Source organism: Vicugna pacos, chromosome X (genome assembly GCF_048564905.1).
Source record: "Vicugna pacos chromosome X, VicPac4, whole genome shotgun sequence".
Lineage (NCBI taxonomy): Eukaryota > Metazoa > Chordata > Mammalia > Artiodactyla > Camelidae > Vicugna > Vicugna pacos.
In genome coordinates, this window is record NC_133023.1 from 64,231,504 (window position 1) to 64,259,199 (window position 27,696).

At 34.7% G+C, this 27,696-nt stretch overlaps 1 protein-coding gene across 1 annotated transcript in view; it reads left to right on the forward strand.

Moving 5' to 3' along the window:
* The first annotated feature begins 7,714 nt into the window (after positions 1-7,714).
* LOC116277404 (uncharacterized) overlaps positions 7,715-27,696 on the forward strand; it is a 338,567-nt gene continuing 318,585 nt past the window's right edge. The window contains exons 1-2 of the mRNA XM_072955917.1: positions 7,715-7,778; positions 9,506-9,652. Coding sequence (XP_072812018.1) covers positions 9,574-9,652 — 79 coding nt within the window. The 5' untranslated portion in view covers positions 7,715-7,778; positions 9,506-9,573. The remainder of the gene's footprint in view (positions 7,779-9,505; positions 9,653-27,696) is intronic.

Consider the following 27,696-nt stretch of genomic DNA (forward strand, 5'->3'; position numbering starts at 1 on the left):
TGATCTGTGTTTTCCATGCCCCTCACATAATGTTATGTACAGAGATTCCCACTGCCTAAACATGTACTGCAAATTTTGATGAAGAATTTACAAACCAAGGGTGTTAGGGGGATATAGTGGGAAAGTGGGAGATATAGCTCAAGTTAATGCTCTTGATTTCAAAATATGAAACATTTTACACTTAGTCATATAAGTGTAAATAATTTCTAGAATTAGTAGCACGTAGGCTTTCTGCAGAATGGTTCTCACTGGATTAATTTACACATTCCCTATGCTTACTAGTACACATCTAGTAAGTGCAAACTCAGACTTCATTTCAGGTTTCAGCACCTGACTCCAAAGCCATTCTTTCCAGTACATCAGAATTTTCACATAAGGCATCATCCTCTCTCTTCCATGATTTTAATCTCATTGAATTCAGTTCTACTTGTGCCTATGCGTCTCATCCTGCCTCACCTGCCCGTCTCTGTTGTAGCTCATCTATTGTACGTTTTGACACTCTCATTCTCTTGTGAATGAACACTTCCATATCTGTCTATGTGCAAGGAATTTGGAACCAGATAGCTTGGGTTGAAGTTCTGAATCCACCACTTTTCACCTTATTTATGTGAGCTTAAACTGGATACCTTAACCTCAGTTTCTTGATCTGTACAATGAGAAGATCATTAGTTCCTACATTGCAGTGTTGTTTATTGGATTGTATAAGCCAAAATACGTAAATTAGAACAGTGACTGTAATATTTTAAGTGTTCAGTGTCAGTTGATTACTAGCTTTCTTCTGCCATCTTGCTTTAATTGAAGAATGAATTTTACCTGAAATGATACTTAAAACTCTACCTTACCACATATAGATGGACTTCTCAGTATAGATGGACTTATTTGCCTCTATGACCACCATCCCACCTCAGTATTTCCCCATATGTTCATTCTCCCTTTCTTCTGTTTTAAAATAATGTGTTCCTATTTTTCTTGCATAACCCATTATCTCCCAACTCTTTAGCAACCTAACTTTTTTCTTTATTGTATTTTTGATCTTCCCTTTCCACTAGCTCCTTATCCTCAGTCTGCAACTATCCTGAAGGACCATCTCTTCCCCTTAAATCTTCCCTCAGCTCTATTGGTTACTCAAAGTTCAGTCCTATATTACCTATATGGTCTTTATATCAGTGTTGAACTTTTAAAATGTCAATGTGTGGCATAAACTTTGCAGGTAGAGAACTAGCCCAAAATTCTCTGTAAAATTTACAAGCTGGGTAATCTTGAATATGTTACATCTCTGAGCTGGTTTTCTCATATAAAAAATAGGAATAGCTACCTCATTAAATTGTTGTAAAATGAAATACTATATTTTAAAACGTGCTTAGTGTAGGTAATTTTCTGCCTCTTGATCTTGGTGTGGTTATAAAGGTGGATTCAATTTGGGAGAATTCACTGAGCTGTACACTAATATGTGCTCTTTTTGTATATATGTTATAATATATACCTTTATTTTAGAAATAAATGATAGTGCAGTTCCTGTCATGGAGTAAGTGCTGAATAATTGTGGTTACTATTATTTTATTACTAGTGATGGCAATTTAGATTCCACTTCAACTGCTACAAGTTCATCAGTGACCTTTAATCAGTACATCCAATACTTTTACCTGTTTGAAGATAAACACCATCAATTTGAATCTTTTTTCCTCCCTTGGCTTTCTTGATATACCTTGGCTATTTTATTTAAATATCAGTTGACTCAGCTAGACTATTGTTAGCAGATTTCTTTTTAACTATGAAAAGTTCTGTAACTTCATATACACATATACAGAGAACTTTCATATATATGTATGTATGTATATATATATGACAGAGTATTCCTATTTTTGTACAAAGAACCACAGAGCCATTCTCAAGAAGTCTGTCAGAGGGGTTGGTTTTGACAAGTTATTTGAGCCAATAACAAGAAGTGTGGAGATGGATATGCATACAAAGTAGGATTTGGGGATCATTTGCACTGAGTAATAGTTTAATTCAAGAAATAAAGATTATCATAAAGGAGGTGTATAAAAGTTTATATTTGTCAGAGTATGAGAAGGAATAGGAGTGAGAGGACAGGGAAAGAATATTTGGAGATGTAGGATTGGAGCCACAATAGTGTATTGTCCAGAAAGTCAAATCTTGTACTCGTGATATAAAATTAATTGTACATTAATCTCTGAAGATAAAAATGAAATTATTGTATAAAAAAGTGCAAAACATCACTAAAAGTCACTGATATTCCCAATTGAGGGGTGGTAGAACAGTAAGACAGGAATTAGACAATCTGAGCTTACATATCAGCCCTTATATTTAGCTAGTAGTGATGCACTGGGTAAATAATTTAAACCCCTGAGCTTCAGTTTTCTAATATTTTGATGGATATAATAGTCTCTCTTCTCAATCATTTTCAAAACGTTGCAGTGGGGCTCAAATAAGATAATATATGTAGAGATGCTTTGCAGCTCACATGGCATCACACAGATGCGGGAGATGATTTGTAAGGTACTTGTTACATATCCCCTCCCACGCACCTGCCATGTGATTGGGTACTACAGTACAGCATATGATGTCAAGGAGAGCGATGACCAGTAGATGGATGAACGCTGTAGCTTAGGGGAGTAGGTTGGATTTGGGATGCATTTCCCAGAATACAGACCCGTTGGTGAGCTCTCTTGCTTTTAAGAGTCAGTGTTTGAATTCCATCCTGAACGTGACAACCTGCTGCTTATTCATAGGTGAGTCACACTTTCTTATAAATTTATAGTCAAATTAAGGTAATCAACTGTACCTGACTTATATGGAGGGGGTCAGTGAAGAAAATAGGAAAGAAAAGAGTGAGGTGCTTTTGTTACTACTGCTTTTATTAGCTAATATTGTAAAGATGAAGAATAGATATTTTAGGAGTTAAAAGATCAACTAATGACGTGTTCTATTTAGATTCTCAGAAGCATATTGTGAGTTTGTAATCTGGAGAATTGCATTTTATTGGAAATTCTAAATTTCAGGGTTAAATGTTTAGGAAATGGACTTTATAACTGACATAATTTAATGTAAAATTTCCTGCTTATAACAAATCAGAGGTCTATCTTGTCTGAGGTACTTGAGTCTTACAAAAAAGGAAATGGGAAATATGAATCAAGTGTGATTACACAGTTTAAATTAGATTCCTGATTTCATTTATATCTTAATAGAATAGGAAAATGTGCTAATAGCAGTTTTACCCTGTCCTGCTATTTGGCAAGATTTGCACATGAGGTAAAAGAGACAGGAAAAAAAAGCAAGACATTCTGTTTATGAGATGATATATTTGAAATGACAAGTCCATAATGTCTCAGAAAAGCTTGTATAGTATAATTTCTATACTAATGTATGGTATGGTTATTATTATGGAAATTGTGCCAGAGATTCTTTGCAAGTATTTCCCAGTAGTAATATGAAACTTACCAAATATGATGTAATATTCATCAGAATGAATTATTGATTTTTATTAAGTTTTTGTTCACAGTTATTATCAAGTAAGGAATTTAACTGGCTCTGTTAACAAAATGTAGCAATGGCTATGTACTCATAAGAATTTAGTCTTGTTTTCTGGCAAATAGTGTATCACTAGTTGAAGGAAATGAGAAAATACATGTGAAAGCCCTCTGAAATCTGTGACGTGATATTCATAAATCCTACTACTATGTTTTTCATTCTCAGCTTTCTCTAGTATATATATTTAAATATTTGTAAGTATATATACTTATCAACATATGTGACTATTTTAATGTATTACACATATGTGTGTATTATTTGCATAATTTTAAAGGACAAACAGAAAGGGGATTCAGGAGTAATTAAATTTTGCCAGGTTTCCCTGATTACCATTCAGTACACAAAGCTACTGCTAAATTACAAGTATCTTACAAAGGAGGTTGGAAACAATTATTAACAAATTAGCACAGATTAGTTTATCAGATTAATTTGCATGAAGCTGAAACCCTGGAGAATAACAGCAAATTAAATGGTATGTCACAGCCCCAAAGTGACATATCCCAGTAATTAAATAATAAAAAGTAAAATTTCCACAATTGAATGTGCCAGCTGTAACCTAGCTTCTGTGAATACAAAGGCTTTTGAATCACATACTCAACTACTGAAAAGATAGTTTTGGCTGCAGGAATCCAAAAATTATGTCATAGCAGCAATAATATTAATAATAATAATTACTTAAATTTATATAGCAGGTATGTATAAAATTCAGAGGTTGAGGGAATAGCTGATTAATGTGGCAAACATCTGTTTTTGTAAAAGCGGATGTGAGCCAGAATTTTTCACCCTTCTTGCTAACTGATTATAATAATTTCATTTAGTCAGAAGTGACTCATACATGTTCACACTTGTAAAACACACTGTTTCCTATTTGCTTCTGCCTCTTGCCACTTACCATCCCTTGCTTTCCTCTAATTAGTGTTTGGATGTTTTGGGGTTGTTGTTTCATTTTTTTTCTCACCCCTTCTTGTGTTTAGATCCTGGGAGACAGATACCATATGTGTGACTTCTTCCCAAAACTTTCTCCATTTGCTTGAGAGATCATTTAATTCTGATATATTTGGGGTTTGGTGAAAGGAGCACTGCACTGAGGTTCAGATGCCTGGGCTCTTTTTCTAGTTCTGCCACTAAACTGCTGTGTGACTTGGAACAAGTCTCTTCTACCTGGGCCTCAGTTTTCTTATCTGTAAATGAGGTAATTAGATAAAATTATTTTTTTCAGGTTCATTCTAGCTGCATTCAGCACTCAATTATTCTATTTGGTGGACTAGATGGCCTACTTCGGTGATACAGAATACCTAGGGAAATGTTTCTCAGTAAATACAGCTATTAATAGAAATTTGGACTTAGTTCATTACAGCTTTGTTTGCTTTGATAAAAGAGTTTAAACATAAATGTGTTCACCAATTATGGTACTACATCTTGGCGCACAGCTTCAGGAGAACTTGGTGCAGGAAAATAAATATTCAGACATGATGTCAAGGAGGATTTCAATAGCATGAGAGAATAATTTCATCTTTGTTTTAAATGGGGTTCATAAATTCACAAGGTCAAGGGATGTAGTGTTCTGTCGACAATTTGTGTTCAAATGAAACAAAACAGTCTTCCAAGTTTAATTTTGAACACTGAGTACTAGCGCAGGTCTGCTTTAAACGGACATTATCTAAATCCATAGCACATCAAAATGGGAACTACCTGAACTAATCGTGAGAGTGTAAGGCTAGTACAGACCCTAGATCTAGCTGCTCCCCCGTCCCCCGCCCCTCTCAACTCCAGGCCTCAGTTTCACGGTCTATAAAGTTAGATTAAGAGAGGATGGAGATGCGGATTTCCCATAAACGGTAGAAAGGGGGCATGTCTTCACTTCGGCTTAGCATTCCAGCGACCGACCGTCTCTTTTATTGAGAAATTTGTGACCACCTGTTGCTTCCAGATTAGTTTTCTTCTTGCCTTGAATTCACGCTCACTCTGTGTGTGTGCGCAAGTTGTATGTTTGTTTCAGCTCGTTGGAACCCTTGAAGCACACCCACAGATATGTGGACAGTATCTCGAGGAAAACAAACTTTTTCAACAGCTATTAAGCGCGGGTAAAGGGCGAAGACCAGCTCCGCCGCCAAGCGCCGTGCCCCCGCCGCCTTCCCCCCGCCGCCTTCCCCCCGCCGCCTTCCCCCCGCCGCCTTCCCCCCGCCGCCTTCCCCCCGCCCCCCTCACACCACCACCACCACCACCACCACCACCTCCGCGCGCCGTGTCGGACAAGAGCTACGTCACACGCGCCTGGCGTTGGGGGCCACCGGGCGTGCCGGCCGCGGGGCAGCCTGGACCCGTCCTTCCCCGACCCAACCGCCGGGTTGGTAGCTGAGGGGATCCTGCCCCCGCGGCTTCGGGCCTGAGGGGGTAGGGAAAGAGGCAAGTAGCGAGGTGACTTGCTGTAACCCTCGGGTGTGGCTGTAGGGGGAGGTGTTTACCGTTCTGAGGAGCATCCCTTTGAAAGCCCTATAAGGCTGCGCGGTCCGATCGAAAGGCCGGTTGTTCTGGAGGGGAGGAGGCCCACGGCACTGCCTGGGCGGAGGGACGGGGCGAGTCTGAGGGTAACCGTTAGACCCTCGGTCCCTCAGCTTCACACCTCAGCTCCGAGCCCCACATTGGAGATGGAGGTCCTGACAGACTAGCGAGGGACCTTTGGATGAGGACAGAGCTGGGAAACTGTCCTACGAAAAACCTAGGACGGAAAAAGGGAGTGAGGGGACAGTTAGGTTGGCCAACGGACAACTTGGTGGGACGGGGCCATGACTGAATGACTCTGAGGTGAAAGTCGTCAGAGGTTCCTTCATAGGGACAGCCTGAGGCAGAACAAGGATGAAAATAGGGGCATGGGGGCGCCAGTTCAGAGAAGGATGACTTCAGCTTGACAGGAGGAAAATTACCCACAGAAATTTAGCTGTTGGCAAACGCGCTGCTGCCTCATCAAGCTCTGTGCCGTTTCTGTGGCGGCTATACTAACCGTCGAATTCCACCCTTTTGATTAGATATCCCTTCAGTTTTTTTTTAATTCCCTGGGTCGATGATTCTTCCTTTATGATAATATAATAATCCCTCTCAGCATTATTTATATTGTTTTCTTATGGAAAAAGAAATCCCCCCACTGCTCAGATCAGCTGATGATACCATTTAGAATGTTTTGTTTGTTTTAAATCTTAACACCTCATTGTCTTGGATATAGATAATAGGACTTCGATGGTTATGCGTTTAAAATACCTTACGCTTAATTAAAATGCTAACAATTAGGGGCCGTTGAGCTTCTAGTTTATCCCCCTGAACAGGCTGTAGACCCAAGCCTTTCAACATAAAGGAGTGTAATTGGAAAGAAACCAATTTTCAAAGCTAGTCAATTTTCATAAGAATACACTCTGAGGTCTTGAGAAGGGCAATTTTCCACTATATTAGATCACTGATTTGTTTTTTCTGTTTGTTTTGCCAGTTTTATTTCTCTCTTTTCTTTCTTTTTTTTTTTTTTGGTCTTTTAAAGCTGAGATGAGATGAAAAATCTTGGTGAATATTTTGCATAAACAGCCGTGTGGATTTCCAAGAGGGAAAAACAGGCAGTAGTCCTCTTATCTGGAGTTAAAGGAAGAAAGCAATAGAAACTGGAAAGACCAAAAAGAAAAAAACTGAACAAACAAACAAAAAACAAAGAAAGAGAAAAAAGAAAGAAAAAGCCCTTTAGGTAGATTTCAAGAGGTAATATAAATGTTAAATAGCAAAAAAGAGTAGGAAAATCACTGCACACAAAAACCCCTTTCCTCAAAGTTAGAGGATTTTAAATGATGTTACACAGTCATAGAAAGCACAACCACATCTCTTAATTAATGAAATTCCCTGTGCCTGGCACAGAGTAAGCACATATTACCCATTTGTTGAATGTGCTTGAATGGAATGAAATTTTTTCCTTTTTATTTTAACAAACTCTGCTGAATGCCAGAGCTACACTAAACGTTTCTGCCTTACTAACGGTATTTATTTTTATTTTTTTCAGAGTAACTGAAACCTATTCAAGGTTCAGTTCACCACTGGAGCCTACACAAACCTCTTTTCCTTTATCCACCCCCCACATCTGTGCCGCCTCTCATACCCTCATACCTCAGGTGAAGGGGAAATCAGAGAAGGACCAGCAACTTGCTGGTGCTGGTAGGCAATCATTGCCAGTTTCATCGCATTTTAATCTGACAGTAAGCATCAGGATTCTTTCAGATATTCTTATTCCCCTAGCAGCCTTATTTTCTGTCTAAGATTGTCTACCAAATACATAACTGTGATACTTGATTAGCAGTTGTAGAACTGTGTTGTCTAGTCTGGTAACTACTAGCCACGTGTGGCTATTTAAATTTCAATCAATTAAAATTAAAATTAAAATTGTGTTCTTAAGTCTCGCTAGCCACCTTTTTACATGCTTAATAGTCATGTGGCCATGTGTATTGAATAGTGCAGATGTAGGATATTCCAGCATTGCAGAAAGTTCTTTTGGGCAGTGCTGCTCTAGAAATCCTGTCAGCCTCTTGCCATTTCTGGAGTTTAAAAAGATACTCAGATTCAAACCCAGGTTTCTTGATGAGCAAGATTAAGGTAAACACAGAACAGTCTGTAGCAGATCAAAAAGTGGCTGTGCAAGGCAGGGATTAAGTTAATTGCCTGAGTGAAGAGGGGGAAAAAACATGGTAGCACCACTCATCTAGTTTGGTCCTACTTATTTAGGCTGGGAAAGTGAGACATATATTCAAATGTTTTCAGGAAGGGCTTTGGCTATGATTTTAGACCATTTGTTTAACGTGAACATCAATGATTTACACTTGTAAAGCATTCCTACATACACAGTCATAAGATTTAGTTAACAGACAGTAAATGGAAGGGGAAAACAGTTGATTCTGAGAGCATCTGCATTATTTCAATGTTATTTTAAAAATTCTCATTAATGTGTCCTTTGTATCTCCCCTATTGTGGGTTTCAAGAACTGAGTAATATAGGTAGGAACACTGCACGCTGCAACATAATTAAGCTTTAATACTACCAGGACTAATAATGATTCACATTTCATTATGAGTATGTGAATATTTTACATTTTAGAAAATGTTCTCCTCATTTTTCCTCTTCTTGGGTCTCACAAGGCACTCCTGGTTCTACGTAGGGCAGATATTATTTTTTTTTCCTCAAGGTTCTTTTCTTTCTAGTCTTCTTTGGCTTGACTCAGATGCCACGTGCTGCATGAAGCTGTCTCTTTTCCTTGCACTTTTTCTGTATGGTACATGTCTTAGGCTAATTAACAGTGCTATTTGTGTGCTTTTGATCCTGCTTAATAGATTCATAATTTCTGTAGAATCTGTGTCAGATTTATATTTGTGGGGGTTTTGCTTTTTTAATTTTAAATTAAAATTTTATTTTACTGAGGTAAAACTCATATAAAATAAAATGAACTATTTTAAATTGTACAATTCATAGGTATTTAGTATATTCACTGTGTTGTGCAGCAAACACTTCTTTCTAGTTCTAAAACATTTTCATCATCCCCAAATGGAACCCTGTGCCTGTTAAACAGTCACTCCTCCTCACTTCCATACAGTCTCTGGAAACCACTAATCTTTCTGTGTCTATGGATTTACCTATTCTGAATATTTCAACTAAATGGAATCATACAATATGCAACCTTTTCTGTCTGCCTTCTTTCACTTAGCATAATGTTTTCAGGGTTCATCCACATTGTAACATGTATTAGTATTTAAGTTAGATTTATATTTGGGTTCTATATTTTACTAAAGAGACAATAAATATTAGTTTTATTGTTTAATTAATGGTGGACTATTTAACCCCAAACTCCCACACTTGACAATATACGCTAATATAATGCAGTTTGTATGACTAGATAAGGTCTGAACCTGATTAAGTTCTGTTATTTTATTCTTAGCTACTCAGATTATCTAAGCCTTAAACATTAACCGCCAGAAGATTTTCTCTATTTATCCATTCTGAGACATGGCACAATCGTTCCGTCTTTTCCAAGGAGATCCTACTGTGACATCCTCTCCCACTGAAGTTCGTGCGTGGATAGAAGGTAAGATGTTTTGAAACATCTTAGCTCTGTACAGCACATTTCATCTTTTACAGGCTCAGCTTCCCAGATTTCACAAAATATTAATACATAAAAAATTATTTTACTGTCTTTTACAAAAGGCACTTCAATATTAAAGATTTGAGCCTGAAATCTGTAACTTTAAGATCATAACATTATGTTTTAATAAGCACATTCTGAGAATAATTTCCTTGTCTTGATTAGTGTTTCCTTGTATGACTATTGGAATTAATATATTAATTAAATTTTATTTAATAAATTAAGGTATGATTTTGGACTTAATAAAATTAATATATAATTATTAGAAGCAACCAAACATTCTAAAACAATGACATGAGACAACCAGTAAAACACACTACCTAACAGATAAGATTTACATTCTTCTATTGGAAGGAGCCAATGCTGACTGAAGAGAATGAACTGTACAGAGGAGTAGATACAATAAAAGGAGAAGTTAAATAATTAATTACATTTAAAATATATTTAATCTTTGAGAGCAAAGGCTATGCCTGCCTCCATCACTTACTGTTCACAATAATATTAAAAAATAATATGTTTAGTGATTTAAGAGTGAGGAAAGATTCAAGTCTGCTTTTATCAGTTGTCTTCATTAATATCATACAGCTGAGCACTTTAGGGAAGATTGGCAACTCTTAGCATTTTTAAATTAGAGAAACTCTTTTAAAGATGATTAATCACTATGAAGCTTTGCTTTATTGCAGTATTTTCTTTATACATTGATTACTAAAGATGGTTTAGCATATTCTGTTGTATTAAGTAAAATGTATTAGGCACTATATAGATGAAAATAATATATTATCCTTACAGAATTATAGTATATTTTCAAAGTTTTAATTCCTAGCCATAAAATAGCTTTAGTGCAATAAGATTTCCCTCACATTAAGTTGAAATGTTATAGTTATCTGGCACAAAATTATATGTTAGAATTTATTATAAAAATAATTTCAATTAACAATAAAATTATTTTTATGCAGAGGCATTTCAAATGAAAAGTACATTTCAAAATTTTTGATTCATATTTTAATTCTAACGTTTATAATTCTTAACGCCAGAAAACTTAAACACTCTATGCTGTACACCAGAAACTAACACAACATTGCAAATCACCTATAATTCAATTAAAAAAAAGAAAACTTAAACACTCTAAAGTCACCCTCGTTCAGTAGTTTAGGGAATAGAAACTTGGTTCCTGCTTTTGGAAGGAAATTCCAAGTTTTCTCGACAGCTATTGCTCTTGTTTTCTTTTGAGTTATTCTTTTTAATTTTCATACTTTGTAACTTGCTAACTACTGAGACTAGTACTAATGCAAGAAGTGTTTTCTTCCCCTGTGCTCCCAAACATTTCCTTTGCTTTTTTATATAATTGAAGTATGGTTGATTTACAGTGTTGTTTTTTCTGGTTTATAGCACAGTGATTCAGTTATACATACATATATTCTTTTTAATATTCTTTTTCATTATAGGTTATTATAGGATATTGAATATAGTTCCCTGTGCTATACAGTAGGATCTTATTGTTTATTTTATATATAGTAGTTTGTATCTGCCAATCCCAAACTCTTAATTTATCCTTACTCCCTCTATCGCCTTTGGTAACCGTAACTTTATTTCTATGTCTGTGAGTCTGTTTCTGTTTTGTAAATAAGTTCATTTGCATCATTTTTTTAGATTCCATGTATAAAGTGATATCATATGATATTTGTCTTTCTCTGTCTGACTTACTTCACTTACTAAAATAATCTCTAGGTCCATCCATGTTGCTGCAGATGGCATTATTTCATTCTTTTTTATGGCTGAGTAGTATTCCATCATATAAATACACATATATGCAAGTATACATTCACACATTGTATACAATGTGTGTGTATATATGTATATTGTATACAATGTGTGTGTATATATGTATATATTGTATACAATGTGTGTGCATACATGTATATATATATATATCATATGATATGTATATGGAATGTGTGTATATATACAGACATACCATAACTTCTTTAGCCAATCATACCTCAGTAGATATTTAGGTTTCTTCCATGTCTTGGCTATTGTATATCATGCTGCTATAAACTTTGGGGTGCATATATTTTTTTAAACTAAGTTTCCCTCTGGATATATGCCAAGGAGTGGGATTGCTGGATCATATAGTAAGTCTATTTTTAGTCCTTTAAGGAATCTTCATATTGTTTTCCACAGTAGCTGCACCAAATTACATTCCCATCAACAGTGTGGGAGAGTTCCCTTTTCTCACACCCTATCCAGCATTTATTGTTTGTGGACTTTTTAATGATGGCCATTCTGACTGGTGTGAGGTGATACCTCATTGTAGTTTTGATTTGCATTTCTCTGATAATTGGCGATATTGAGCATTTTTTCACGTGCCTGTTGGCCACCTGTTTGTCTTCAGAGAAATTTCTGTTTAGGTTTTCTGCCCATTTTTTGATTAGCTTGTTTGTTTTTTTGCTATTGAGTTATATGAGCTGTTTGTATATTCAGGAAATTAAGCCCATGTTGGTCTCATAATTTGCAAATATTTTCTCCCAGCCCATAGGCTGTCTTTTTGTTTTGTTCATGGTTTCCTTTGCTGTGCACAAGCTTGTAAGTTTCATTAGTTTATTTGTTTATTTTTGCTTTCATGTCTGTTGCTTTGGGAGACTGACTTAGGAAAATATTGCTATGATTTACATCAGAGAATGTTTTACTTATGTTCTCTTGGAGATTTATGGTGTCTTGTCTTATATTTAAGTTGTTAAGTCATTTTGAGATTAATTTTGTGTATGGTGTGAGGGAGTATTCTAACTTCATTGATTTTCATGTGACTGTCCCTTCCCAATACCACTTCCCAAAGAGACTGTCATTTTTCCATTGTATTTTCTTGCCTCCTTTGTCAAAGATTAATTGACTATAGGTGTGTGGGTTTATTTCAGAGCTCTCTATTATGTTCCATTGATCCATATGTCTGTTTTGTGGCCAATACCACACTGCTTTGATTACTGTAGACTTGTAGTATTGTCTGAAGTCTGAAAGGGTTATGCCTCTAGCTTTGTTCTTTTTCCTCACTATTGCTTTGGCAATTATGGGTCTTTAGTGATTCCATATAAATTTTATAATTATTTGTTCTAGTTCTGTGAAAAATGTCCTGGGTAAGTTGATAGGGATTGCACTAAGTATGTAGATTGCTTTGGGTAGTATGGCCATTTTAACAATATTAATTTTTCCAAACCAAGAGCATGGGATTCTTTCCATTTCTTTAAATCATCTTTAAATTCCTTTATCAGTGTTTTATAGTTCTCAGTGTATAAGTCTTTCACCTCCTTGTTTAGGTTATTTCAAAGTATTTTTTTATTGAGTTTTAGTCAGTTTACAATGTTGTGTCAATTTCCACTGTAGAGCACAATTTTTCAGTTATACATGAACATACATATATTCATTGTCACATTCTTTTTTGCTGTGAGCTAGCACAAGATCTTGGATATATTTCCCTGTGCTATACAGTATAATCTTGTTTATCTATTCTACATATGCCTGTCAGTATCTATAAATTTCGAACTCCCAGTCTGTCCTTTCTGACCCCCCTCCCCTGGCAATATTTCAAAGTATTTTTTGATGTGATTTTAAGAGATTTTTGTTTACTTCCCTTTTCTAATATTTCATTGTTAGTTTAAAGAAATGCAATAGATTTCTGTATGTTAATCTTGTATCCTTCTACCTTGCTGAATTAGATTATCAGGTCTAGTATTTTTTTGTGTGCCGTCTTTAGGAGCCTTTAGGGTTTTTTTAATATATAGTATCATGCCATCTGCATATAGAGCCAGTGTTACTTCTTCCCTTTCAATTTTGATCTTTTTTTTTCTTTTTCTTGTCTGCTAGATGTAGCTAAGACTTCCAATACCATGTTGAATAGAAGTGGTGAGAGTGGGCATTCTTGTCTTGTCCCAGATTTTAGCAGGAAGTCTTTCAGCTTTTTACTGTTGAGTATTATGTTGGCCGTGGGTTTGTCATAATTATCCTTTATTATGTTGAGATATTTTCCCTGTATACCCACTTTGGTGAGAGTTTTTGTCATGAATGGATGTTGAATTTTATCAAATGCTTTTTTGGCATCTATTGAGATAATCATGTGTTTTTTCCTTCCTTTTGTTGATGTGGTGTATCACACTGATTGATTTGTACATGTAGAACCATCCTTCTGACCCTGGGATGAAACCAAGTTGATTATAGTGTATGATCTTTTTAATGTACTGTTGAATTCAGTTTGCTAATATTTCATTAAGTTTTTTGCATCTATATTCATTAAAGATATTGGCTTGTAATTTTCATTTTTGGTAGTGTCTTTGTCTGGTTTTCATATCAGGGTGATGGTGGCTTTTTAGAATGACTTTGGGAATGTTCCCTCCCCTTCAGTCTTTTGGAAGAGTTTGAGAAGGATAGGTAGAAGTTTTTCTTGGCATGTTTGGTAGAATTCCCCAGTGAAGCCATTAGACCTGGACTTTTGTTTGCAGGGAGTTTTTTTTTTTTTTTCGTTACAGATTGCATTTCACTTCTAGTGATCAGTCTGTTCAAATTATCTGTTTCTTCTTCATTCAGTTTTGGTGGACCATATGTTTCTAGGAACTTGTCCATTTCTTTTAAGTTGTTCAATTGGTTGACATATGGTTTTTTGTATCTCTGTGGTATCAGTTGTTATTTCTCCTCTTTCATATTTTATTTGGATGAGCCTGGCCAGAGGTTTGTCAGTTTGTTTATTCTTTCAAAACCTCAGTTTTTAGGTTTATTGATTTTTTTCTGTTGTTTTTCATCTCTATTTTATTTATTTCCTTTCTGATCTTTATTATTTCTTTCCTTTTGCTGACTTTTTGTTTGTACTTCTTTTTCTAATTCTTTTAGGTGGTAGGTTTGATTGTCTATTTGAGATTTTTCTTGCTTTTTGAGGAAGGGCTGTATTGTTTTGAACTTCCCTCTTAGAACTACTTCTGCTGCATTCCATAGATTTTGTGTAGTTGTGTTTTTGTTGCAGAAAAATGTGTTACAGCTCGGTGTTATAGCTCAGTGTTACAGCTCGGTGTTACAGCTCAGTTGTGACAGCAATCTGGATCTGGGCAAGAGACCAAGCAGCACTGGGAGAGTTGGAGAACTCAGGTTTATTACACCAGCTGGCCCACAGGAGTTAACACTCCAAGCTCTGGACCCTGTCTGTAGGGTTACACAGGACTTTATAGGCTGCCAGTTTTACACTTTGCAACATCATATGCAAATAAAGTATAACAGAAGTTGACCAACCAGGAACAAGCTTTGTACAAATAGACCAATAAGGAGTGAGAGAAATAACCAATCAGGAGCGAGGGGAATAACCAATCAGAAGTGAGCTCAGGGAACCAATAGAATTGTAGGGTTAAGTAAGCCATTTCAGAGGCAATAAGTGAGATAGAGCCTCTGGGCCAGGGAACTGGATGGTGCTGGCACGAGAGTAGTGGCCCTGCTTGGGGGTCCTGCCAGTCTTTTTATGGGGCTTCCTGCCTCATTCTCATTATCATTTTTCTCAAGTTATTTTTAATTTCCTCTTTGATTTCAATGTTGACCCATTGGCTTTTTTAGTAGCATGTTGTTTAGTCTCCATGTAGCCATTTTTTCCTCATTTCTCTTTCTTTGGTTGATTCCTAGTTTCATGCCATTGTGGTCAGAAAAGATGCTTGAACTAATTTCTATCCTCATAAATTTATTGAGACTTGTTTTGTGTCCTAGTATGTAGTCTAGAGAAAATGTTTCATGTGCACTTGAATGTATATTCTGATCTTTTTGGATATAATGTCCTGAAAATATCAATTAAGTCTAATGATTATATTTAGGATCTCTGTTGCCTTATTGATTTTGGAGGATCTGTCCATTGATGTTAGTGGATTGTTAAAGTCTCCTACTATTATTATATTCCCATCAAGTTCTCCCTTTATGTCTGTTAGTATTTGTTTTATGTATTTAGGTGTTCCTATGTTGGGCGCTTACATGTTAACAAGTGTAACATCCTCTTCTTGTATTGATTCTTTTATCACTAAATAGTGTTCTTCTTTATGATCTTTGTTTTAAAGTTTATTTGTCTGATATGAGTGTTGCTACCTCCACTTTCTTGTTATTTCAATTTGTATAAAATATCATTTTCCATCCCTCACTTTCAATCTATGTATGTCCTTTGCCCTAAAGTGGATCTCTTGTAGGCAGCATATTGTAGGCTCTTGTTTTATCATCCAATCTGCCACTCTGTGTCTTTTGATTGGAGTATTTAATCCATTGACATTTTAGGTAATTATTGATAGATATGTATTTATTGCCGTTTTAAACCTTGTTTTTCAGTTGATTTTGTACTTCTTCTTTGTTCCTTTCTTTTTTTTTTCCTTTTGTGGTTTGATGATTTTCTTTTGCATTATTCTTGAGTTCATTTCTTTTTGGTTTTTATGACTCTGTCATATGTTTTGGTTTGTGGTTACCCTATTTTCCAAGTATGTTAACTCATTACTATATCTACTTGCTTTAGATTGATATATAGGCTAAAAGACATTCTGAGAAAAAAGAAAAAACCCTACATTTTCTTAATTTCCTCCCCCACACTTTATGATTTTGATGTTCTTTTACATCTTCATGTTTATCCTTTTGCTGTTCATTGTAGTTATCACATTTCCAATTCTGATTTTCTCTTTACTATGGATTCCTGTTTCTTTTCTATTTAGAGAAGATCTTTCAATATTTCTTTTAGGATAGACTTAGTATTGCTGTAGTCTGAGAAATTCTTTATCGCTCCTGTTTTAAGTGATAATTTTGCTGAGTAAAGTATCCTAGATTGCAGATTTTTTCTTTTCAGGACTTTGAATATATCTTGCCACTCCCTTCTGGCCAGCAAAATTTCTATAGAGAATCAGCTAATAGCCTTATGGAGGTTCCCTTGTAACTAACTCTTCATTTTTCTCTTGCTGCCTTTAGAACCTCTCTTTATTTTTAACTTTTGCCATTTTAATTATAATATGTCTCGATGTAGGTCTGTTTGGGTTTATCTCGTTTGCAACCTTCTGTGCTTCCTATATCTGGATATCTGTTTCCTTCTTTAGGTTTGGGAAGTTTTCAGCCCTCATTTATTCCTATACATTTTCATCTCCTTTTCCCTTTCTTCTCCTTCTGGAGCCTCTATTAGGCATAGATGGGCATGATTTGTATTATCCCATAGGTCTCTATATTGCTTTCACTTTTTTTCCTTTCTACTGTTCTGACTGGGTGATTTCCATTATTCTATCTTCCATATCAGTTCATTCTTCTGCATTTTTTAGCTTACTGTTTATTGTCTTTAGCTTCACTTTTGTCTCAGCAAATGAGTTTTATAATTTTAATTGGCTCTTTATAGTTTCTAGTTCCTTGTTACAGTGATCTGCATTTCAGTTAATAGCCTTTATTCCTTCAGCATTTTTATTATCTCCTTTTTGAACTCAGGATCTGGTATATTGGTGAGTTCTGTTTCATTTTGTGTTCTTTCAGGGTTTTTTTCTTGTTCTCTTAATCGGGTGTGGTTCCTCTACTTCATTTTACTTATATTTCTCTGACTTGATGAATTTAGGAGTAACAGTTATCTACTGTGGTCTTGAAGGTCTGTTTTCATGTGGGATCATCCCTCTGTAGCCTGAGTGAGTCTAATGTTTTTGTTATGAGGGCTGTTTTTAGGATGGATGCTTGCCATATCTTTCTTCCATGTGTGCTGGCTGTTATCCCCTTGCAAAAGGGTGTGATTGGTGTTGTGGTGACCAGAGCCTGCACTGGTTGTTGAGCAGGGCCTCCTCTTTGCTCTGTGGTTGTCACTTCCCTGTAGAGGCCAGGTCTGCTCCCCAGTTGTTGGAGTGGAAGCTCTCAGATCCATTTCTGAGCTGTGGTATCATATAGGAGGGACTGGATCACTTCCACTGGGAGAGGAGTCACTGAGTATTCCTCCACAGGAGCTGTCCACTGGGAAGTGCATTCTGGGTTGTTACCTGTCACCCATTCTGTGGGCTCACAAAGTACACTGTTGTTGGTGCTGCCCTCATTTCCACCTCAGCTGTGAGAATTCAGGCAATCTGCCAGGGTGTCCCTCAGGCACTCTGCTCACAAAGCCACCAGGGCAGGTCTGCTGAAGTCAGACACTGGGACCTATAGCTTCCAAAATGGCTGCACTATTTTACATTCTATCCAGGAATTATGAGAGCTCTTGTTGCTCCACATCCTCCCAGCATTTGTTTGTTGTCAGTCTTTTGGATTTGGGCCATTTTATTAAGTGTAGTGGTATCTCATTGTTTTACTTTACAATTCCCTAATGTCCTCAGAGAAGCAGTATTGAAGATACACAAGCACCAATAAGTTCTTTTAAGATTCTGGTGTAACAGTTATCTTTACACTCATGAATATTTTATATCAAGAGGGTAATTTAGAAAATACAGAAACTGAGGCAATAAAAGGTGAGAACAATAATTCTGAAGTCAATAATTAAGCCACCTAACTGCTCTTGATGGTAGATACATGTAGGTCTTTAAACAGTATCTCCAGCCCACCCATAGCACATGAGGAGCAGGTCCTTAAAGGACAGGTTGAAAGAAGTAGATCAATTATTTTATAAAGATTTATAAGACTGTCTCTGTCACCTGACCAGCTTCCTAAGTAATGAGTGATACAAAGACACAGCTATTCTTCCTATTCATCCTTTTATTTCTCACATTCTCACTTGTAATACAATTTTAATGGGAATTTCTTTTATGCCAGTCACTGCATTCTTATTTCTAAATCATGGTACAGTGAAGGAGAAGGTTGTGATCTTCACAGGTTGCTTGTAATAACAGATGGAAAAGGTGAGGGAGAAAATATTTAGTTTTTGAATCAGATTCATCTGTATCTGTCTTCTAGATTGAATACTGTAGGAGATAATCAGCATCTACAAAGACCTTCAGAGTCAGCCAAACTGAAACATAGTTGAGAGGTGTTAAAAACAAGGGGGAAAAGTAGATTGAAAAATAATTAGTATATAATTCTCATATAGTACCCTACATTCAGTGAAATAAGTTTCGAGAGAGTGAACTAAAGCAAAACTAAACTTCTCAGAGATAGAATATTTTGTACAATTTCCTGTTGTTAAGAACTAAGTAAAAGTGTTTCAAGGTCTCTATATGAAATAGAAATCTGTCCAAACCCTCATCTTGTTTCATGATTCCTTAGCATTTAATGAGCATAAACTTTTTCTCAACATATAACTTTAATTTCCTTTATGAGGATAGTGACATTTCTCAATGAGAAAAAATTGTGCCTCAAGGAATATCACAATTAGATGTATTTCTGGGTTCTATTCATAGGCATAAGTGCTGTCTAAGCTTCTTTAGCATGTGGAAGAGATCTCTTTATTATGTAATGGTAATAAGGAAAAGACAAGCTCTGAAACGCTTGTGGGTATAAAATATAATATGTAGGTCAGAATATCTGTACTTTCACTGTTAAAGTATTTTAAACAAAATTTAGTGTTTTTCTGTTTTTAATAACTATTTCTTTCCTAGGATAAATTTATAGAAATGATATTTTGAGTATAACCTTCCAACAGGTTCTATTTATTTTCAAGTAATGGTATGTAATCTTGAATGAGAATCAAACAGGAAGGAAGATATGTTTTAATAAGGATCTTAGAGTTGTATGACCAAACAGTTGTTCATTCTTGCTAATTTAGGATTATATAGTTTTTAGTTCAAGGAGCACTGGAGCCAGTTTTCCTTCTTTGAAAGCTCACCAAATCATATTTCTATGGGGAAAATCAACAAAAGAAAATATTGTTTAATATGTACCAGTAACAACTATAAACATCTTCCCTCTCCATTCCCTGCCCGTCTTATTCAATATTCTCCATTTGTGCTATAGTATAAAGAGAATGGACTTAATAATATAAATAATATACTTTGCCAGTTGTCTAACACAAGTCATTTTACTACTTGAAGCCTCGGTTTTTTCATTGTTAGGTAGGAATAGTATATAACCTGACTGCATAGCAGGATATTTGCAAGAATTGGAAAAGATGATAATGTATATGGAAACACTTTGTATGTTGTAAAGTGCTCTGTGTAAAATACTAATTGTATTACAATATTTGCATTATTTTGGGATACATTTTCTTATTAACAACCATGGATAACTGATGTTTCACATTTTTATTTTAATAGTGCCTGATAATTTTATGATGATATCTTTATCTTATTTTCATCTACTTTCTTTCCTTCTCCTTGTAAATGTCTTTCTTCCTACCCTTTTGAAAATCTTTCTGAAGGAATCACAATCATAACAAAATTGTAGATCAAGTTAGATAAAAAAGAGGGAGTTGTCTGGGTGTATTTGAGTTAATGGATTTTAATACAGTTTTTGACAGACACCAGTCACTTCAGTGGAGGTGTTGTTATGTTTTTTTTCTTCTAATCGACTTGTGTGTGTGCCTTTTAAAATTATTTATTTTATTGAAGTAATACACATAAATGCTTTCAATTTAAAAGTATAGCTCATGAATTTTTATATGTATATGCTTGTATAACACAACAGAAAAAAGTTCGGAACATTTCCAGCATCCCAAAAGGTTCCTTTGTGTTACTTCCCAATGTATCCCTTCAGAGATAATATTCTTACTTCTGTGACTACCAGATAGTTTGCTTGTCCTTGGACTTCATATAGATGAAATTGTAGTTTATGCTTTTTTTTTCGGTCTGGCTTTTTTCATCACACAGTGTATCTGTGAGATTAATCCATGTTGCTGCATGTGTTAGGAGTTTGTTCTATTTTGCTGTGTACATCCACAAATTTATTTATTTATTTATGATATGAATGGAGATACTATAATGATACAATAAATAAATATACTGCAAATATTATCACACATGTCTTCACTGGACATATGTCCTAATTTTTCTGGGTGTACACCAATTAGTGGAACTGCTAAGTCACATGATAGGTATATTCTTGATTTTAGTAGGTAGTACCAAAGAGTTATCCAAAGAGGTCCAACCATTTTACACTGCTGTCAACAATAGATGAGAGTTTCAATTGCTTCACTTATTCAACAACATGCTAAATTATCTGACTTTTATATCTTTGCCATTCAGAAGAGTGTGTGCTTGTCTCTTAAAATCTATTTTTTTCTGTAATATAATAGTTATACCAACTTTCTTATGGTCAAGTTATGCCTGTTATGCTTTTCCCATCCTTTTACATTTCATCTTTCCTCGTCTCTGTGCCTTAGCTATGTCTCATAAATACCACATTACAGGATTTTAAAGCCCAGTGTTAAAATCTCTGCTTTTGAAATCATAAGTTTATTCCATTTGTTTAATGAAATTATTAATATAATATATTTTTGCATAATTATTTCAGTGATATTTTCCTATGCCTTTTTTCATTTTCTTGATTTTAGATTCTTTTAAAAATCTTTTTCATATATCTTTTCCTCTCTGCTGGTTTGAAATATATGTACTCTATTCTTTTAGTGATTATTTTGGAAATTTAATCCTAAACGGTTAATTTTACAGACTCTAAAAGTGAACAATTAAAGCTTTTCCCAAATAAGGAACTCCAAACACATTAGTTTGTCATCCTCTCCTTATTTTACATTTTTGTCCAGTATTTTAGTTTGGTACTTTTGGTAACTCCTCAAATTTGACATTATATTTTTATACAGAGATATATTTACTTTATACTAAAAATATTTAGATGAATATTTTTTCTTGTCTTCATCATTCCTTCTTTTTTCTTCAAACTGTATTTCTGGTATTCTGTTTTTCTTGACGTTCATCCTTTGGAAGTTCCTTTAGTGAAAGCCTAAAAATTCTGAACTTGGAACTTCTCCATCTCCTATCCTCTTCTCTTTGATCCAACATGGAGATTACATGTAGTTCCATAACTAGTTCTCCAAAATGACATCTTTGTATAATTCTTTCCAATAGGGGCCCAGAAATTGCTATTTCTACTTCACAGTCCACAGATAAATCTTCAAATGAGAATGACTTCTCTAACATGGTTATTTTCTGTTGTCTGTGCAAGACGATAAGCAAGTCTAAGGATTGTTCTATCTTGTGTTTCTTCTGCCTCAGCTCTAAAGCTCTAAGATGAGGTCTTGTCTACATCTTCTACACTGAGAATGAATTCCTGGTTCTAGGGTTTACTTTCTTATCTCAAATAACAGACTTATTTATGGAAAACCAGGAACTGTGGACTTGGAAGTTTCCTGCATAATACTACAGATCTCCCTGTAACAGTTATCAGATTTATCTTCATAGGGAAGGGACACCTTCAGTGTTTTTAAGTTGTTCCACTATCAAGTTACAATACAATTTTTCTGTTTAGCCTGGGTTCTAACACTTCAGTCTAACCTGACCTGGAGTCACAGCTGAAGACATTTAGGGATATTGTATCAGATGAGGACAGCACCAACAAACACACAAATGCTGACATCCATAGGCCTTGACTGTCTGACACCAGAAGACAGGGAATGACATGATACCCTCTAATCAACTCTTGACTTTTCCTTTATAAGTTAATTTGTCTTGAGAACCTCAAGGTGTCAGTTAGCTTAACAGGCTCATGGTAGATTGGCAAAAAAACAATCCATGACTATGCTAATCTCTGGTTATCCCAGGCAGGTGAACACCTTCTAGTTTTAAACCATAAGAAAAAGTTTGGAATAAAATGGTTGCTGATGCTTGAATGGTTATCTGATAGGCAGAAGGATAACAAGGTATAAAAACTCTTGGTAATGCAGAACATTCTGTAGTATTTTAAAAATTCAAAAGTGTTTTCTCTGTTTTAGACTCAGTCCCATTTTCAAGGAAATAAATGTGTTATATCTTGAGAAGATGGCAGAAGCTATAGTCCATTTTTATTCCCTTTTCTTTCTTTTTTCTTTTTTGCCTGTAATTCAAATAATATACATTAATAGGCAAGGACTAGAAAATTCTGTTCCTTGTTGATAAACACAGGCAAATAATGGGTACCTAATTACTGAATTATTTAGACTCATATAGGCAGAATACTCCATGGTTGGTGAAGCAGGTTTAATTTTACTGTAATACTTATTTTTCGTGGAAAAGTAACTATTGACAGCATGTCCCAGAGGTGTTAGTGATCTTGGAGGATACTGAATATATTTTATTAGTCTCTTGTTACGAAAATGGGTGGTACCATATTCTTTTCATGTAATTGCAGATACTTTTCCTAGTGTAATTAATTCTCTATCTATTCTAGTATTTCGCTTACCTCCTACAAAAATTCAACTTTTGAAAATTATGATAAAGAAATTGGTGAAGGACTTAACAGTGAGTGTATCAGAGATTGCTGTTTATTGATATGGACAGACTGTGTCTTCTATAATTCATATGTTGAAGCCTTAACCCCCATTGTAACTGTATTTAGAGATAGGGTCTTTAAGAGACATCCTAGTGGACATGAAATGGTAACTCGTTGTTTTGATTTGTATTTCCTTAAAGATTAACGATGATGAGTTTTCTCTTAGGTGGTTTTGGCCATTTGTATTTCTTCTATTGTGAGAAAATTTTATTCAAATCCTTTGTCTAATTTTTAATTGTGTTTTTTAGTTTTAGGGACACAAGTCTCATATAATATATAATTTGCAAATATATTTTCCAATTCTACAGTTTCTTTTTTCACTGTCTTGATGGTGTTCTTTGTAGCAGAAAAGTTTTTAAATTTTGTTGAATCTCAATTTATCTATTTTTCTTTTGTAACTTGTGCTTTTTGTTCCATATCTAAGAAGATATTTCCTAATCCAAGTTCACAAATGTTTACTTCTATGTTTTATTTTGAGAGTTATATAGTTTTAGTTCTTACTTTTAGGTCCATAATCCTTTTTGAGTTATCTTTTGTGTATGATGTGAGAGAAGGGTACAAATGCATTCTTTTGAGTATGGATATTTTGTTGTCTCACTACCATTTGTTGAAAAGGCTATTCTTATGGACAGTGTGGACATGCTGTATACTGTGTGATTCAAGTATATAATATTCTGGAAGAGACAAACCTATGGGACAGTAAAACATGTTCAGTGATTACCAAGGGTTCACAGAGAAGGAGGGAGGGACAAATATGTGGAGCAAAGGGTATTTTCAGAGAAGTATAAATGTTCTGTATGATACAGTGATGATGAACACAAATCAACAAAACCCATAAAATACACAACAAAAAGAGTAAATCGTAATGTAGACCATGGACTTTGGTTAATAAAAGTGTATCAGAATTGGATTATCAAATGTAAAAATGTATTGCACTTATACAGGATGCAAATAATATGAGAAACGGTGTGTAGGGTGAGGAAATTGGATATGTGGGGACTCAATACTTTCCAATCAATTTTTCTGTAAACCTAAATAAACCTGTTCTAAGAAAATGAGAGTCTACTAATTAAAAAAAAAACTAGTTTATTATTGAATGATCATCATTGTCACAAATCCATTTATCATCAGGGTAAGGGCTTATTAATGAGTTCTAAGTATTGCATTGGTCTATATGTCTAGATTTAAACCAGTATCACTCTGTTTTGATTACTATAGCTTTCTAGTATATTTTGAAATTGAAAGTATGAGTCCTTTAACTTGTGTCTTCTTTTCCGAGGTTGTTTTGTCTATTCTCGGTTACTTACACTTTCATATGAATTTTAAGATCAGTTTGTCAATTTCTGCCAAAAAGCCAGCTGGTATTTTGATAGGGATTTTGTTGAATCTGTATGTTTTGAGAACCATTGCCATCTTAACATTAGGTCTTCCCATCCATGAACATGCAGCATCTTTCCATTTTTAGGTTTTCTGTAGTTTCTTTCAACAGTGTTTTATAGATTTCATGGTATAAATTATGCACCTCTTTTGATAATTTATTCTTCAATACTTTACTGCTTTTGATGATATTGTAAGTGCAATTGTTTTCTTAATTTCATTTTTGATTGTTATTTGCTAATGCATAGAAATCAAATTATTTCTATGTTGATTTTGAATTTTGCATCCTTGCTGGACTTGTATATTCTAATATATGTATGTGTGGGTGTATTATTTAGGGTTGTGTATATATAGTTTTATGCACTCTGCAAAAAGAGATAATTTTAGTTCTTCTTTTCCAAAAAGATGCTTTTTTCTTTTTCTTGTCTAGTTGCCCTGGCTAGAACCTTCAGTACAATGTTGGAGAGAAGTGGCAAGAGCAAACATCCTTGTCTTTTTCCTGATATTAGGGGGAAGCATATTATCTTTCAACATTAAGTAGGATATTCTGTTGGTTTTTAGCAGATTCTGCCCATTCCCTTTATATGCTGGGTGAATTCTTTCTTTTCCTAGTTTGTTTAAAATGCTGGATTTTGTCAGATACTTTTTCTGCATCTGCTAATATGATTTGTTACATTGATTCATGTTCCCATGTTGAAACAACTGCGTTCCTATAATAAATCTCATTTGTTCATATCAAACATTTATCTTTAATGTATTATTGATATATTAGCTCAAGCTTATCATATCAATTTTTTGTTTTTCTTTTTGTTCTGTTTTTCATTTCTCTGTCTTCTTTATACTTCCTTCCTGTGGGTTAAATGATTGTTTTTCAGAATTCAGTTTTGATTTCTCTGTAGTGTTTTTGAGTGTATCTTTTTGTATAGTCTTTTTTCTTTTTTTTTTAATTGAAGCATAGTCATTTAACAATGTTGTGTTAATTTCTGGTGTACAGCATAGTGATTCAGTTATATATTATATATATATATATATTCCTCATCATGTTCTTTTCCATTATAGACTATTACAAGGTATTAAATATAGTTCCCTGTGCTATACAGCAGTACTTTGTTGTTTATCTATTTTATATATAGTAGTTAGTATTGTCAAATGCCAAACTCCCAATTTATCTCTCCACTCCCTCTTTCCCTTCAATAACCATAAGTTTGTTTTCTATGTCTGTTAAGTCTGTCTCTGTTTTGTAAATAAGTTCATTTCTGTCCTTTTTTTTTAGAGTCCACATATAAGTGATATCACGTAACATTTTTCTTTCTCTTTCTGGTTTACTTCACTTAGAATGACATTCTCCAGGGATATCCATGTTGCTGCAAATGGCATTATTCAATTATTTTTTTATGCTGAGTAGTATTCCATTGTATAAATATTCTACAGCTTCTTTATCCAGTCATCTGTTGATGGACATTTAGGTTGCTTACATGTCTTGGCTATTGTAAATAGTGCTGTTATGGACATTGGGGTGCATGTATCTTTTCAAATTAGAGTTTCCTCTGGGTATATGCCTAGGAGTGGGATTGATGGATCATATGGTAACTCTATTTTTAGTTTTTAAAGAAATCTCCATACAGTTTTCCATAATGGTTGCTCCAAACTACATTCCCACTAACAGTATAGGAGGGTTCCCTTTTCTCCACACCCTCCCCAGTATTTATCGTTTGTGGACTTTTTAGTGATGGACATTCTGGTTTGTGTAAAGTGATACCTCATTGTAGTTTTGATTTGCATTTCTCTGATAGTTAGCCATACTGAGCATTTTTTTCATGGGCCTATTGGCCATTTGTATGTCTTCACTGGAGAAATGTTTGTTCAGGTCTTCTACCCATTTTTTGATTGGGTTGTTTGGAGGTTTTTGTTATTGAGTTGTATGAGCTGTTTGTATGTTCTGGAAATTAAGCCCTTGTCAGTTGCATCATTTGCAAGTATTTTCTTCCATTCCATAGGTTGTCTTTTTGTTTTGTTTATATTTTCCTTTGCTATGCAAAAACTTGTAAGTTTAATTAGGTCCCATTTATTTATTTTTGCCTTTATTTCTACTGCCTTGGTAGACTTAGCCTCTTTTTTTTTTGAGTGTATCTTTCTGTATAGTTTTTTAAGTGGCTGCTCTAGATATACAAATACATATATGAAAACATACTCAAAAAATATATATATACACATAACTTACCACTGTCTACTGGTGTCATCACTTTGCATGTTTGAGTAAAGTATAGAAATCTTTCCTCTTTTATGTCCTTTTACCCTCCCATGTTATAGTACAATTGATTTAAATATTCTATGTATGTTTAGAATCACATCAGTGTCATAATTTTCCTTCAGACATCAAATATAATTTAGAAAGAAATGAAATAAAGAAATAAAAGGAAGCCTATTGTGTTTACCCATATTTTTGCTTACCATATTTGTTTTTCCATCCTGAGATTCCAAATTTCTTTCTTATCTTTGTCTTTCAGTTAGAAAGCTTTCTTTAGCCATTCTTTTATAGTACATCTGCTTGCAGCAAATTCTCTTAATTTTCCTTCATCTGAGGGTATCTTGATTTCCCCTTCATTCCTAAAGGATGTTTTCATTGGTTAAAAGATTCTGGATTGATAGTTCTATTTTTGTGGCCCCTGAAATATATTGGGTCACTTCCTTCTGGCCTCCTAGGCTTCTAATGAGAAATTTGCTCTTATTTCAATTGATTTTCCACTCTTAGTAAGGTCTTATTTCTCTCTTACTGTTTACAAGACTTTTTCCTCAGCTTTATTGAGATATAACTGGCATATAACATATAAACTTAAGGAGTACAATGTGATTACTTGATACATATACATATTGTGAAATAACTAAAATAAGATTATTTAATACATCCGTCGCCTCACATAGTAATCGTTGTGTGTGTGTGTGTGTGTGTGTTTGTGTGTGGTGAGGACATTTAAGATCTACTTTCTTAGCAACTTTCAAGTATATGTTACAGTATTGTTAACTGTTTATTAGATGCTCAGAACTTATGGTCTCATAATTGTGTTTAAAGTATTTGCCAGATAATTCTAACATATCTGTCATCTCAGTATTGACATCTATTAATTTTTTATGTTCAGTTTAAGATCTTCCTGGTTCTTTGTATAATGAGTGATTTAAAATTGAAATCTAGACATTGCCACATTATGTTATGAGATTCTAGATCTTATTTAAACCTTCTGCTTTAGCTAGTTTTCCTT